The following is a 16,373-nucleotide window of genomic DNA, read 5'->3' as shown; positions in this document are numbered from 1 at the left end:
CGGCGTGTCCGAGGTGCTCTTCCGTGAGTTGCTTGGTTGCTTTGAAGTTGGAGCTGTGGTGGAGCGGATCCAGGTGGTGACGATGACAGGCGCTCGTTGGTCGTTGGCGGAGGGCATGGTCGGCGCAAGTCCCGCATATCTTCCTTGTGAGGCTCGCCGTCAAAGTCGGAGCTGTCGGTGGCTTGCGCGTGTGGCCATCTGGTGGCATGTGCCGTCGGGGTTGTGTCCCATGTCGGTGGCCAGGATGGCCGGTGGTGCCCATGTCATGTGGGTTGGGTTGTATCGATTTTAGCCTGGTTTTCCGTCAATTAATCGGGCAATTCTCTTCTCCTTAATCAATGAAAATGGCAAATATTTTGCCTCGTTTCAAAAAAAAAGTATTGGCCTGAAAAGAACTACACAACACATTAACATGCTACTAAATGATAGTAGGAGTATGTAGTGTTACTGGAAAAACACCACACTTCTACTATGAAGGAACAATACCGGAGCAATAACAGTACGTAGTTTTACTGAAACCACACTATACTTCAACTATGAAGGAACAATACCTGAGCATACATTATGTGCTAACGTACAGTACTAGAATGACACTCCATACTACTTTACTGATAACGCACCACTACTGGAAGGAAGGCTCCAGCAAAATAAAACTGGTTGTTGAATGGCATGCCATGAAGCTCAGCAACCACAAAGGCGTTTCACCATAACAACGGTAGTTTCTGTCTGAATGTTGTAGTCCGCGAGGGTGCGGTCGTCCTCCAGCTGCTTGCCAGCAAAGATGATGCGCTGCTGCATAGGGGGAGTGCCTTCCTGCTCGTAGAACTTCATCTTGACATTCTCGATGGTATACGAGCTCTCAACCTCAAGGGTGAGGGTCTTCCCGTACAGAGTCTTGACAATGATGTGCATCATCCTACTTTCTCCTGGCCTACAGGGACGGAGAACGAGGAGGAGGGTGGACTCCTTCCAGATATTGTGGTCAGCCAAGCTGCGGTTGTCATCCTCCAGCTGTTTGTTGGCGAAAATGAGGCACTGCTGGCCCTTGGGAAAACCCTCCATGTCCTGGATCTTGGACTTTACGTTACCGATGGTGTCTAGGCTGTCAACCTCAAGGGCAATGGTCCTGCCTGCCCGCGTCTCTGTCACGTAGATTTGCATCTTTTCCTGGAGGTCAATCGTAGAGTCATGCTGGATGCCATAATCGGCCAATGTACGGTTGTCTTCTAGCTGCACCCCATCGAAGAAGAGGCGGTACTGCTGCTGGATCTTTGCCTTGACAGTGTACAGGGTGTCTGATGAGTGGACCTTGAGGCAGATTGTCCTGCCGGTGGGGGTCTTGACAAAGATACGCATTCCGGATGAGCTAGCAAACCAAACATCACCAATTGTTAGACAATATTTAGACTGTAGAACAGTACATAAAAAAGCGTCAACAATTCCAGGTAGTTGAAAGAGCCCATTATTTGAATAAAAGAACAGTACAAGCAAAAAGAGAAATGTTCTGCATAAATACTTCGTTTATACAGAATAAGGGTGCCACACTAGCCCATCGGGCCGCCCCGGGCCCTCTTCATATACTGTAGCGATGTGCACAGTAATTAGCTACAGTCTAGGAAGAAATTGGGCCTCACGCCCCAGGCCTGGGCCCTGGGGGCCTGGGGCCTGTATCCGGCACTGCTAAGCCTAGCATACAAAGTAGTCTTGAGAAATCTTTAATAATATACTCAGTTCTATACATTGTAGAGGAATAAAATGGAACATATGGTATTATCAATCAAGTGATGCTTATATTTGGTGAACACACCTGTCAAGTGCAGTTTTTCACAGGGTAGCAACAAACATCGCCGTTCTTCTCTACTTTCCCTATTTGTCTCAGCATATATACTGACCAAACTGTATTATACCCTGAGCAAACTAAGTGGTACACAAAGGTGAATATTGCTGCTGTTTTTTTGCTAAATATAAATTTCTAGTTCATTTTATATATCAATAGCACTATAACTTCTCTGGCACATACACGACAGAAACTGTCTAAAAAAAGAACAACGATCTATGTGTGAGCTTAAGAATTTGAGTAGCAAGCAAAGATTCACTGAAACAGCTCTGAATTTCGGGGAAAGATTCACAAAGACAGCTGATGAAAAGTAAATCATACGCTTTCGTGTAGACAAGAGAAATGAATGCACAAAAGTGAGAAAGTGAGTTAAGGCACCTAAATAGCTTAAGAGCTATCAGAGGCATGGGTGTGGCACCTAAATAGAATTGGTACCAACAGCGTACAGGCAAATGCCAAATCGGCCAACAAGACCCACTGTTACAGAAGCTAGCTAGCTAGAGCATCCTTCAGAGTTGCTACACAACAAGGCATCGATCATAACCGGAAAACAGAAAATGCAGCCTTACGAACTACACCATGCAGATGCTTAAGTCCAGCCTTTATTTACGCAAAAATATCAACGTTTGCAACAGGTAAGGTCACAGAAGCAATAAGAGAAATGTAGTCACAAAGGCTGACCAACCCATATAACGATTTTGTACTATCTTTGTTGTTTATCTTGTTGTTATTATTCTATTTTTATTTATGTATATAAAGTTTTAAACAATTTCTTTTTATAAAAACACAAAGTATCTAGCTTGTTAGATTCCGTGTCGAAGACATACATATAAGTATAACAACTCCTGTGTATCTGATATGATATATACTCCATCGATCTCTGGATGAAGAGGTTCTTCCACGGGAAGAAATGATGAACAATCCTAAGATCTAGCAGAAGACGATGAGGTTAGCAGCAAATTGCATGAGCTCCCGCAACCCTCCAATGTAATCCTAGCTACCTGATACTGACGTCAGGCTTAATAGAAGGCTTGAATTTACCCAACCCATACGCGAACGATTGCATTGCACGGCGGTAGATCCGATGGGCGGGAAATCAGTTTGATTTGCACAGCCTGTGGAGCTAAAAAACTAGAATTCACCGAGTCCATTTGCAAACAATTGAACGGATTGGGGGGAAATCATGAAAAGATTGCCACAATCATACAGTTGTGCAGCAACCACAATATCAACAGAAGACGACTAATTATTACCTGGAACACAGGCACACCAACCAAAGCATATCGGAAACACCACCGGTCGAGCCATCGCAGCAAACCGTACGAGGGAACACCAGTACTGGTCGCCGTTGCAAGAGCAGGGGAGCGGCGGGTGCATCTCGCTAGCCTACACTAGCTAGGGTTTCGGCGTCGGGTTGCTTGGGGAAGGAGGAGGATTCAAAATTTCACGGCGCAGACGAAGAAGATGGAAGGGAGAGGGAGCGTGTTATGGCTTACCGAGAGGAGAGGAGGAAGATCTCCGCTCGAGTCCGGTAGCAACGGCGTGCGGGCGGCGCGGCGGCTGCGGCGGAGGCGGAGGCGGAGGAAGGACAGCGGTCGAAGCGAGACACAGAGGAGATGGTTTCCTATTTCTTACTATATATATATATATATGTGGAAAAAACGACGCGGGCCGTAGTTGCCCTGACAGACGTAGCCCCACATGAAGACATGACTTTTGAACGAAGGAACCAGGAAATATCACTTATCAAACTCATGTCAATTTTTCACAACATGAAAGTGCATGCAAACTCCCCTAAGAAAAAGACATGCGTGGTGGTTTAAAAATGAAAATTTAGAACACTCCAGTAGGTATTGTTCAGGGTGTGGATTCGGTCCGCTTTATACGGTTTTTATACTTTGATTTATATGGTTTTATATACAAATACGGTTCAGTTTCGGTAATAACCATTTACTTTCGATTCGGTTCCGATAATAACCAAATTAACAATGGGAGGGGACTTTAACCTCCTCCGCTCCGCCGCGGAGAAGAATAACTCTCGCGTCCGATCTCGCAGAGATCCTACGGTTTAACAACTGGGTTGCGGACTTAGGCCTTCGGGAGCTTGACAGGGTCGGGACTAGATTTACTTGGACTAATAGACATGTTTCCCCTACCCATATTGTGCTATATCGGGTATTCGTCACCCCGGACTGGGAACTTCGGTTCCCTTTGGCCTCTCTTCAGGCCAAAGGGAACCGAAGTTCAAACGCCTCCGCGCGGTCTTCTTCAAAATTGACTTCCAAAGGCGTACGACATTGTACATTGGTCCTTCCTTCGGGAGCTGATGATGAAACGTGTCTTCGACCTGCACTGGATCGCTCGGGTTATGCAACTCGTGACTAGTGGCCGCACGGCTATCAACATTAATGGGGAGGTTGGCCCGTAATTCTTGACGGGCCAGGGGGTGCGGCAAGGAGATCCTCTCTCCCCATTCCTTTTCAATCTTGTGGTCAACGTTCTGGCTTTGATCCTTGATTTGGCCAAGCGCGCTGGCCACATTCGAGGGATTTGCCCTCATCTTGTGGGCTATGGGGGTTTGACCCGTCTCCAATATGCAAAGGACACCATCATGATGGTGGAAGGCTCGGAGGACGATATTCAGCATCTCAAGTTTCTCTTACTCTGCTTTCAGGAGATGTCGGGACTCACGATCAATTTTGCCAAGAGCGAGGTAATGGTTCTGGGTTACTCTAACGAGGAGGCCCAGCGCATTACCAATAGCCTAAACTGTCGGCTAGGATCCTTCCCCACCACGTACCTTGGCATGCCGATCAGTGACATCCGTCTGCAGGAGAAAGACTTCCGCCCAATTATTTCGAAGCTCCAACCTCGGATGGAGCCTTGGCAAGGGAGGTGGCTATCCAAAGCCGCTCGAGTGATTCTGATGAATTCCTTCCTTGTTAGCCTCTTGATGTATGTGATGGGATTCTATAGTTTACATGAATCCCTTCATCACGAGGTCACCAAACTCCTCTCCAGATTCTTCTGGGCTGGAGAGGGCAATAAGCATAAATACCACATGGTGAAGTGGTCGGAGATCTGCAAGCCTAAGGATCAGGGCGGCCTTGGAGTCATTTCATCTAAACGGATGAATATTGCCCTCCTTTTCAAATGGCTTTGGCGCATCCAGACCGGCGAGGGTGGACTATGGCTGGAGATTATCCGTGCAAAGTACCTGCGCGGGCAGCCTCTGTCGTTCGCCTCTCGCTCGGGAGGGTCCCAATTCTGGCAGTTGGTGATCCAACTGATGCCGGTCCTATGTATTGGGACCTCCATCAATGTGGGCACCGGGACTGGTTCTCTCTTCTGGCTGGACAGATGGTCCGGCTCTAGACCTTTTGCGGAGCGGTTCTATGCTCTATTTTCAATAGGGCAGTTTAGGCGCCGGTGCGCCGGCCCAGTTTTTCCGCCGGTCGAGCCCCAACCGTTCGATCTGACTTAAAAAAGCCGTCCGATCTGGCATCTCCTCCCTCCCTGAGTCGTCTTCAACCTTTGGCGTGCGCGCTTCCGCCCCTCTGCCCCACGCACCTCCGCCCCTCTGCCCATGTGCCTCCACCTCTGTGCGCAGCTCCGCAAGGGCGCCGCTCACCGGTCGCCAACCGCTCGCCGCTCGCATCCGACGCCCCACGACCCCTCTACGGCTCGCACCCGGTACCTCACAACCCCCCTCGTGCAACTCCCCCTCAACCTAATTGCAACTCCGTCGTAGATCGGTTGCAACTCCTGCCATTGACGCTCCATGGATGTAGCACGGCCGCCGCCGCCGCTGCCCGTCGTCAATGCTCGCTGCCGGAATTGCGCGGTCAACGACCACTAGTAAAAAAACGACATTGAACAGATGTAGCAAAAAATATTGCCTATAGTCGCAAAACACATCACCGGTCGTAACAAAAAAATGACAGACGGTTGCAGCAAAATCGACCACCGGTTATAGCTTTTGTGTTTGCCGGTTCCAGCAAAAACAGCTTCTGTTTCCAGCTCGGGGCTTCTCTGGTAATACAATGGTTGTAGCACAAGACAGTCACTAGGGTTCGGCAACCTCATTATAAAGGATGTAACAAATGATAGTGCGGTAGTAGCAAAAAACCAAAACCGTTGTAGCAAAAAGTGGTACAAAATGATTCCAGCAAAATAATATGGCAGCAAAAAACGAAGAGGGTGGTATCAAATTAGTACACTGGTTCCAGCAAAAACAAAAATGAGAGCAAAATCTGGGGTTGGTTCCAACAAAACCCGAAGACACTAGTAGCAAAATTTAGAGCAGGTTCCAGCATAAAAAAGCATGGTTCCAGCAAAAAGAACTCGAGTTGTGCCATGGTCGGAGACCTGCGGCGCTCCCATGGTCAGAGACATGTGGCGGCCACTGCCACGCCGCACAGATTGCACGGTTGCAGCTCGCCGTCGTCAGACGCCAATGGATGCAGCTCCACCGACAGGTGGTTGTGGAACCACCAGCGACTGGTGGTAGCATCTCCGGCGAGGTGGCTGCAGCTCTGACGCCCCAACGGTTGCAGCACCTTCGCGCCTAAATCCACCGACGGCTGCCTCGCTTGCAGCATCAGCCACACCAGTCGCTCATCGCCTCCGCCGTCTTTCACAGAGAAGAACAAGTGCTAGGCTGGAGGTGGAAGAAAAAGTGCTATGGTGATGTGTGGCCAAAGGAACGAGGGGAAAAGAAGAGATAAGGTTCAGGGGAAAAGCGGTTCATGCGGGCCCACAATAACATGCGTCTCGTGCGGGGTCGTTTTTGTGTGGACGTGTGAAGCCAGCGTGTCACGCGCCGGCCGAACGGTTCAGCCGGTGCCCCGGCTCAAAACGTTTACCTTTTCAATATGTGCCCGCCCACAACTTACGGTGACATTAGCGCCATTGCCTTCCGCCATACCTTTGAGGCGGCGGAACATGCTCAATGGGAGGAGTTGCTCGAGTGCATTGCATTGCACCCTCCTTCCCTAGAGCCCGACTCCCTGCACTGGTGCCTTGAACCCAGTGGCAGGTTCTCTACCAGGTCCCTCTACCAGGCAATTGTGCCCACGCCGGGGCCCGTCAAGCTTTCGGTTATTTCGGAAATCAAGCTCCCCCTGAAAATCCGCATATTCCTATGGCAATGGGTGCGAGGACGTCTTCCCTCGGGCATGGAGGTGTGTTAGCGAAATGGCCCCGGAGACGGCCTTTGTCCCATTTGCATTGTCCCGGAGGATTCCAACCACATCTTCTTCCGGTGCCCGGCGGCGCGGTTCCTTTGGAGCTGCTTCTGGGAGGTTGTCGGTGGTGTATGGTGCCATGACAACCTTCCGGACTTGTTTGGGGAAATCCTGTTGCTCCCCTCCTCTAGGCGTGCCTCCATCTGGGTGGCTATGGGCTCCCTTGCATGGACCATTTGGTGCATCCGCAACAAATTAGTCATTGAACACGTGATTCCTTGCTGTGTGACTGATGCAATCTACAAACTGTGCGGCTTCTTGCAACTATGGAGACCTCTTAGCAAGCGGCGCGATCGGGACGTCATCGACAACATCATTTCAGGTCTCCGCTCTTCGGCCTCAGCGTTAGCTCCACCACCACCGCCACCCCCTCCCGAGCCGGATTAGTTCCCTTTTTCTTTGTTTGGAGCTTGTTCTGCTGTGCCCCCAGCATTTATTTGTGAACTACTTGTACTTGGACCGACCACGACTTGTTGTTGGATGCTTGGGGTTGTTGCTCTATAATATATAAAGTGGGGAACCCTTTTTCATATAACCAAATTAACCAAAGTTGACGCGAACTTTTCATATAACACGTCACTTTTCCACATGTAAATACATGATATATATCATAATGAGCAAAAAACAATTAGAAAAAGATAAAGAAACAACGTTGGATAAGCAGTCAGGCTAATCACGTAAACTGCAACACTAAATGGGCCAGAAAGTAATATACTATAGCAGCCCATTACACTTTTGTTCTCGCAAAAAAAAAGCCCATTACACTTTTGAACCCAAAAAACCAGAACAACTGCAGGACCACCGTTCTCGTACCGCTCAAAACCCAAGGAATCACCCTTTTTGCGGTGGTTTGAGAGGTACTTGGCCCGGTACAGACACCCGAAATGCTGTCCGGGAATGGCTAAGTCCCTAGCGGTACAACAGCCTGGGACCCCGATAATTAAACAACTATACCAGGACCAACTAGACAACCACCGCCAGGGTACTACATGCCCACCCGAAGGAATCACCCTTCGAGCGGTGGTTGGACCGGTGCAAGACCCAGTTGAACCGCCTGCAGAAAGGCCGGTGCAAGCTCACTTGCGTACAACGGCCAGGGCAGTAGCCAGTGTGACCACTCCACATAGGAAGCAGTACAGCCGCTTTGGGAAGGTTTTTCTGCACATGTTGAGTAAGTGGCTCTCCTTAAAATGGTAGGCAATATGTGGGGTGCAATATGTAGATGTGTACGTGTTTGATTCATCCGTACCTTTCAATGCGGACCCTTCTTAATAGTGCGGATTTTCTGCAATCTTTTTCATCCGGAGGGGTGCCCAACCGTCTTGTGTCATATTTAGTATACCTAAGTAGCTTTGGCACAAGATTAGTCCGTAAATTTGATTGTCATCAACACCAAAACACTTGAGACAGAAAATGCCCTTTCAGTTGCACCCAATGTTTGAATAGTATAGTAAGCAATGAGCTGCATGAAAATAAAGACTTTATAAATTAAAATTGGTGAAGCGAAATTAAATAGGTAGTATCAAGATGATGAATACATAAAAAATGTAATTTAGTTTGCACATGGGGGCTAAGGGGGGTCGATTCGGCCAATGCCTCCTTGTCCTCCTCCAACGGTGAGGACGACTTGATGTCGAACTTTTATCTGCAGTCTCGATTCCAACTCGATGTGACATTCATGTGTGGTTCACAGTGCGATAATAAATGTTTTTAGAAACATGCAACCACAGTGTTATGACCCTCATCACTTCAACTTTCGGCATATAAGAAAACATGGATATAGAAATTAACCGCACTGGGCATGAAGAAGTGAAAGAAATGAGAAAAGAAAGGATGCTATTGTCAGTCAAAACAGACTGTATTCTCAATCAACTGGCGTCGATACAGACCCAGGGACTCTTAATAGTAGTTCTCTTCACAGATGGATTAAAAGAACTACTCAACACATCATCAACATACTAAATGATATAGTTCGTAGTTTCACTAACAACACACCACACTTCTACTGTGAAGGAACAATACTGGACCATATATATACTAACGTTCAGTACTAGAATGATAGTACTGATAACGCACCACTACTGGAAGGAAAAATAAGACTGGTTACTGAATGCCAGGCCAGGCCAGGCCATGCAGTTCAGCAACCACAAAGGCGGAACGCCAAATGAAGGGTACATTCGCTGTAAATCTTGTAGTCCGCCAGGGTGCGGTGGTCCTCCAGCTGATTGCCAGCAAAGATGATGCGCTGCTGTCTAGGGGGGGCGCCGTTCTTCTCATAGATCTTCACCTTGACACTGTTGATGGTGTCCGATTGCCCGACCTTAAGGGTGAGGACCTTGCCTTCCGGCGGCGTCTTCACGAATACTTGCATCACAGAAGTTGGACTACACGGGAGGAGGATGAGGAGAAGAGTGGACCCTTTACCAATGTTGTGTTCAGCCAAGGTGCGTGTGCCGTCCTCCAGCTGCTTGTTGTCAAAGATGAGGCACTGCTGGAGCTTTGGAAAGCCCTCAATGTCTTCGATCTTGGCCTTCACCTTGTCAATGGTGTCTAGGCTGTCGACCTCGAGAGTGATGGTCCTACCTCCTAGCGTCTCCGTCACGAAGATTTGCATCTTTTCTTGGAGGTCAAGCGTGAAATCATGCTTGATGCCGTAATCCGCCAATGTACGGCTGTCTTCCAGCTGCACCCCGTCGAAGACGAGGCTGTACTGCTCCTGGATCTTTGCCTTGATGGTGTAAAGGGTGTCCGACAAGTGTACCCCCCTGAGACAGATTTTCCTGCCGGCAGGATTCTTGACAAAGATGTGCACTTTGGATGGGCTAGCAAACCAAAAATCACCAATTGTTAGACAATATTTAGGCTGTAGAACGATACACAAAAACATAAAAAATTCCAGCAGGTAGTACAAGTAAGGATCTAAATAAAAAAAATACAAGCTAGAAGAGAAATCTACTCTGTAAATACCTTGTTTATACAAAACATGGTATCGCACTAAGCCTAGCATGCAAAGTTAAGACATGAGCAACCATAAAAATATACATGGTATCACTCAGTTCTATATATTGAAGAGACTAGTTATAAGTGATACTTCTATTCGGTTAACATACTTGTCAAGTGAGACACGTGTTCAGATGTTCTTAACAATGTACTCCCTCCGTTCCAAATTACTCATCGTGGTTTTAGTTCAAATTTGAACTAAAACCACGATGAGTAATTTGGAACGGAGGGAGTAGCAACAAACGTCGGCATCTTTCTCTACGCTCCCCCTATACAGCCACTACGGTATTGTCTTGCATCTCCATCTTCACCCTCCTTAAGGGGGAACACAGTCTTTCTCCTCGCCTCTCTCTGCCCAAAACTTACTTCACTACAGCTGCATCATCACCCTCCGGCCCCCCATCAGTCCCGCGGTTCTGTTATGCTAATGGTCCGCTCCTCCACCATTTCGTCCCACTCTGATGTCATGTGCGTGCCCAGCAGATCTCTACCATATTCTCAACCACCAGCAGTGAAGGATAGTGGCATATTAGAATGGACAATCATATAGGACATGCGGCAACTTCAATACATGTCCTGTGTGGTAACGAAGGTGCACCATTCGATTCTTGCGGCAGTGGCAAACAAAATTCTTCTCCAAGTATGGTGCCTCACCCAGCAAGCTTTGCTACCTAACGTGTCGGGACATACATCAAGATTCTCCCATTTTCCTCCTTGTCAATCATCGCACACCTCTATTCCCTCTCGTCACAATTATATTCAAATATGATGATGCATATCGTGAGATGTACATGAGGCGAATTTACACACGACTAACCAAATCAAAGGAGAAAAGATATTTTGTTGATTATCCTGCATATACAAAAACAAAAGGTACAGCTACAAACAAAGAAAACTCCACTAATCCCACACTTTAAAGAATATGCATGGCCAATATAGCTGGAGAAGAACATTCATGGCGAAGACACGGCTAACTCTGTATGCAGATTTGGAAGCTTTTCATTATTAACACGTTAATAAAAACAGGATGAGAAGCAGAAAGCACGATGTAGAAACCATCTCTGGTTTTAATCCAGTCGACCAACTATTACTTGTTGCTCTGAGAAATGTTTTTCATTGTGAACAGAAACGATGAAACTACAGTTCAGTATTAACGAAGTAATCTTCTGGCCAAAAAGATTACCAACTAATAGACATAAGCTTGTTCGCGTGGATATAACAAGCAATCACAATACATGATTAAAAGGTTTGATTACAACTTGCACTGATTGCAATGTTCAAGATTAATAAACAATTTATAAGCACTGACTAACATGGAAAACAAATCTTCCATTACCGATTGGCATATCAATTACTGATTAGAACTTTATACAACAGTTACAAGTGTTCTGTGATATTTTACTTCCTTTTTCAAAGGAATATGTAGCTAAAATATAACGTTCCGGTGTTCATAATGGGACTATTAGCACCTAAGGAGTACTTGAACACTGGAAACTCATATTTGAAAGGCCGAAGAAGAGTTGATTTAATTCGATTAGCCAGCTGAAGGATCTAAGATGACAAAATATGTGTTCCAGTATCTGATAATAGAGTTTATCCAATGAACAAAATGCTTTCCTAACAGGATACTTCACTGATCCTAACAGCAACCGAGGGGTTGATTTGCACCGAGCAGCTAGCATTAACTGCAGGAGATACACATACAAAATAGAAAAACTGTCTAAAAAGGAAAAAGAACTCCGATCACTTACTCATCCATGTCGGCACCGTCAATCTGCGACGAATGGCTGCCACTGTCGTCTTCGTTGTCCCCGCCGCCGCTGCCGCTGCCGAAAAGTTCCTCCTCTTCCTCCTCCGAATCTGCCAATCCCATCAAACATGCAAGCCACTCAACAACCCCGCACAGAACAAAGAATGTGATGCCTACTCATCATGCACATTGCGAGCAGGAGTCGCTAAATCTCAACATGCATGCTACCTTCCGTGCCAGAGGTAGAGACAGCAGGAGCAGCTTCCTCGACATGGTCTTCCAGCTTGGGAGCAGCGGGCAACTGGTGCAGGCGCTTCTTCGGGGGCATTCTGGTAGGCTGTCTGTCAAGGAATTGAATTTCATGTTAGTAAAGGACTCTATGCAGGCATCTCTGTGACAGTCAGTAATTGATATGTCAATTAATTGCTAATGGAAGATTTGATTTTCATGTTAGTCAAAGCGTGATGCAGGTGCAGCAAGTTGGAGTGGGGGTGGGGTACAATTGGAAAGAGAAATCGCATAAATTCACCACAAAAAGGTAAGCATAAAGTTCTCAATTCACTTACTAACACTTTCTACAATAGAACCAACAGCTAGCAGCCAAATGCCAAGTCAGCCAACAAGACACAGCGTTACAGAAGCTAGCAAGAGTACCGTTCAGAGTTGCCACACTACAATGCATCGATCTTAATCGGAAAACAGAAATATTCAGGCTTAGTAACTAAAGTTAATAGCATGCATATGCTTCCGTCCAGCTTTTATATTTACATAAAAAACGTCAATACTTGCATGTTGCAATAGGTCCTACAAGCAACGACAGAAATATCAAGTAACAAAGGCTGACGAATACATATGACAATCTTTGCTAAGATCGACAATCTTTGCTGTTTATCCTGTGCATATAAACAAAACAAAATTTCAGAAATATGAAGTGTCTAACTTACTAGATTATGTGGTGTGAGGAGATACATACAACAAGAACTGTATGTGTCACTGATCTGTAGATGAAGAGTTTCTTCCACGAGAAGAACTGATGAACAGTAATCCTAAGATCTACTCCCTCTGATCGGAAATAAGTGTCATCGTTTTATTTCAAATTTGTACTAAAACCACGACACTTATTTCCAATCGGAGGGAGCAACATATAAGATGATGAGGTTAGCAACAAATTCCATGAGGATCCTACCTGACACTGACAGAAGGCTTAGAGAGGGCAAGAAGTCACCCAATCCATATGCGAACAATCACACGGCGGTAGATCCGATTGGGGGAAAACAGTTACATTTGTTATACAGTAAGTACAGTCTACTGGACCTTGTGTGCAAACAAAGAAAATAAAACTAGAATTCGCACCCAATCCATATATGCGAACAATTGAGCGGCGGCAGACGACGATTGGATGGGGGGAAATCATGAAAAGATCGCCACACATCATCGATCATACAGTAGTGCAGCAACCACAATAGTACCAGAAGACGATTAATTATTACCAGGAACACAGGGCACCGCAACCAAAGCAACAAGGCTGTTTTTGAGGAAACACGGGCAGGGGTGGGGGTCGAGCCGTCGCAGCAAACACTAGAGCAGGGGAGGGGCGGATGCATCTCGGTAGCCTACACTAGACAAGAGCAGCAGGGCTCTCAAGAACTAGGTCGTCGGACTCGGAGGAGCTAGGTCAGGCGGGTAGGGTTTTGGCGAGGGGTTTCTCAGCCTGGGGAAGGTTGAGGATTCAAAATTTCACGTCGCAGATGAAGAAGATGGAAGGGGGAGGAAGCGGATTAGAGCTTACCGAGAGGAGAGGAAGAAGATCTCCGCTCGAGTCCGGTAGCAACGGCGTGCGGGCGGCGCTGCGGCGGCGGCGGCGGCGGAGGAAGGAGGAGGAAGGAGAGCGGTCCAAGCCAGAGGCAGAGAGGTTTTTCTTCTTCTTCTTTTATTTAATATATACTCAGTCGACTGACGATGTGGGCCCACGGTCCACGAAGCTGGTGCGGGCGGGTCGAGCCAGCTGACAGGCCGCAACCCAACCCCGCCCAACCCCCACATGAAGGCATGACTTTTGTTTCAAAAAAATAAACATGACTTTTGTTTCTAAAAAAACATTACTTTTGACCAAAGGAACGAGAAAATACCACTTATCATGCTCATGTGAAATTTTGACAACAAACATGAAAGTGCATGCAAATTTTGTAAGAAGAAGGACATGTTCGGATGCACTCCGCTCCGCAGCTCCGCGCCCGGAGCGGGCGGCGTGGCGCTGAAAGCTACCGCTCGTCGGAGTAGAAAGAGTGGAGCGGAGCTGCATGTAGTTCAATTCGGCGAAGTGGCTAATAGCAAGCTCCGTGGGCGACTCCCTTAGCATGATCGATCGAAATTTATTTCTCTCTCGCGGCGACTCTTCAACAAGATTTTGGATTTCGTTATATGATTTTTACCGGTCAAAGGCGAAATGGGCGAAATCCGTTTTTTTCGAAAATTTCAGAAAAATTGGACGAAACAGAGGCTAAATGAATTATTTATTTAATAACAGCAAGGAAAAATATTGGGTTGTCTCCTAACAAGCACTTTTCTTTAAAGCCTTTTAGCTAGGCATTGATAATTTTAATGATGCTCACATGAAAGACAAGAATTGAAGGGTAAAGAGAGCATCATGAAACATGTAACAAACACATCTAAGTCCAACATACTTCCTATGCATAGGCATACTATAAGCAAAAAAATTTGCAAGGCAAGCAAAAACTAGCATATGCAAGGAAGAAGAAAGAGACAATAGCAATCTCAACATGATGAGAGGTAATTTAGTAAGATAAAAATTTCTAAGACCATATTTTCCTCTCTCATAATAATTACATGTAGGATCATAGGCAAATTCAACAAAATAGCTATCACATAACATATTCTCAACACGGTCCGCATGCATGTGAAGTTGACACTCTTCCAAAATAGTGGGATTATCATTAACTAAAGTCATGACCTCTCCAAACCCATTTTTATCAAAATGCCATAAGATTGAACATTCTCCAAATATGTGGGGTCTAAAGTTGACACTCTTCCAAACCCACTTTCAATATTATTGCAAACACTATTATCAATCTCATATTCATCATGGGGCTTAAATAAATTTTCAAGATCATAAGAAGAATCACCCCAATCATGATCATTGTAACAAGTAGTAGACATAGCAAAACTAGCATCCCCAAGCTTCGGGTTTTGCATATTATTAGCACAATTGACATCAATAGATTTTATAATAACATCATTGCAATCCTGCTTTTTATTCAAGGAGCTATCGTGAATCTCTTCATAAATTTCTTCATCAAAATTTTCAGATTCACGAATTTCAAGCAAAACCTCATAAAGATAATCTAGTGCACTCAAATCACTAGGATTTGGTTCATCATAATTGGATCTCTTAAAAAAATTGTCAAGCGGATGAGGATCCATAGATTTTAGGTTCTCTGTTAGCAATAAATGAACAATTATTCGAACCAAATGAGCAAACGAGCCAAGTAAGACATCAAAGCAAACGAAAAGACGAACAGAAGCAGGGTGAATAAAACGGCAAGGGTGAAGTGGGGGAGAGGAAAACGAGAGGCAAATGGAAAATAATGTAATGTGAGGGAGATAAGTTTGTGATGGGTACTTGGTATATCTTGACTTGAGCGAAGACCTCCCCGACAACGGCGCCAGAAATCCTTCTTGCTACCTCTTGAGCACTGCGTTGGTTTTCCCTTGAAGAGGAAAGGGTGATGCAGCAAAGTAGCGTAAGTATTTCCCTCAGTTGTTGAGAACCAAGGTATCAATCCAGTAGGAGGCTCCTCAAAAGTCCCTCGTACCTACACAAACAAACAAGAACCACGCAACCAACGCGATAAAGGGGTTGTCAATCCCTTCACAGAAACTTGATAAAGTGAGATATGATAGAGATAATAAGATAAGATAAATATTTTTGATATTTTATGATATAGATTGGAAAGTAAAAGATGCAAATAAAAGATAGATGGAAAACTTATATGATAAAAGATAGACCCGGGGGCCATAGGTTTCACTAGTGGCTTCACTCAAGATAGCATAAATATTACGGTGGGTGAACAAATTACTGTCGAGCAATTGATAGAAAAGTGCATAGTTATGAGATTATCTAGGCATGATCATGTATATAGGCATCACGTCCGCAACAAGTAGATCGAAACGATTTTGCATCTACTACTATTACTCCACACATCGACCGACTCCTACCTGCATCTATAGTATTAAGTTCATAAGAACAGAGTAACACACTAAGAAAGATGACATGATGTAGAGGAATAAACTCAAGCAATATGATATAAACCCCATCTTTTTATCCTCGATGGCAACAATACAATACGTGCCTTGCTACCCCTGCTGTCACTGGGAAAGGACACCACAAGATTGAACCCAAAGCTAAGCACTTCTCCCATTGCAAGAAAGATATATCTAGTAGGCCAAACCAAACTGATAATTCGAAGAGACTTGCAAAGATAACCAATCACACATAAAAAAAATTCAGAGAAGATTCAAT

At 45.7% G+C, this 16,373-nt stretch overlaps 2 protein-coding genes across 3 annotated transcripts; both read right to left on the bottom strand.

Moving 5' to 3' along the window:
• Positions 1–386: 386 nt before the first annotated feature.
• LOC123066811 (polyubiquitin-like) lies at positions 387–3,457 on the bottom strand. Its single transcript, XM_044489820.1, has 2 exons — positions 3,334–3,457; positions 387–1,366 (listed from the first exon to the last, which is right to left on the bottom strand). Exon 2 carries the CDS (start codon positions 1,354–1,356, stop codon positions 682–684), a length of 675 nt encoding a protein of 224 aa, XP_044345755.1. The 5' UTR covers positions 1,357–1,366; positions 3,334–3,457; the 3' UTR covers positions 387–681.
• A 5,548-nt stretch (positions 3,458–9,005) lies between these two features.
• LOC123066810 (polyubiquitin) lies at positions 9,006–13,746 on the bottom strand. Of its 2 annotated transcripts, none has more exons than XM_044489818.1 (4): positions 13,623–13,746; positions 12,062–12,174; positions 11,835–11,943; positions 9,006–9,905 (listed from the first exon to the last, which is right to left on the bottom strand). In XM_044489818.1, the coding sequence occupies exons 2-4, from the start codon at positions 12,159–12,161 to the stop codon at positions 9,221–9,223; spliced, it is 894 nt and encodes a 297-aa protein (XP_044345753.1). In that variant the 5' UTR covers positions 12,162–12,174; positions 13,623–13,746; the 3' UTR covers positions 9,006–9,220. The 2 variants fall into 2 exon arrangements, with proteins under 2 accessions (XP_044345753.1, XP_044345754.1); XM_044489819.1 differs by having other exon boundaries at positions 12,062–12,170; positions 13,623–13,726.
• Between the last annotated feature and the right edge of the window lie 2,627 nt (positions 13,747–16,373).

Source organism: Triticum aestivum, chromosome 3B, assembly GCF_018294505.1.
Source record: "Triticum aestivum cultivar Chinese Spring chromosome 3B, IWGSC CS RefSeq v2.1, whole genome shotgun sequence".
Classification (NCBI taxonomy): Eukaryota; Viridiplantae; Streptophyta; class Magnoliopsida; order Poales; family Poaceae; genus Triticum; species Triticum aestivum.
This window is presented reverse-complemented; position numbering and strand designations above follow the sequence as displayed.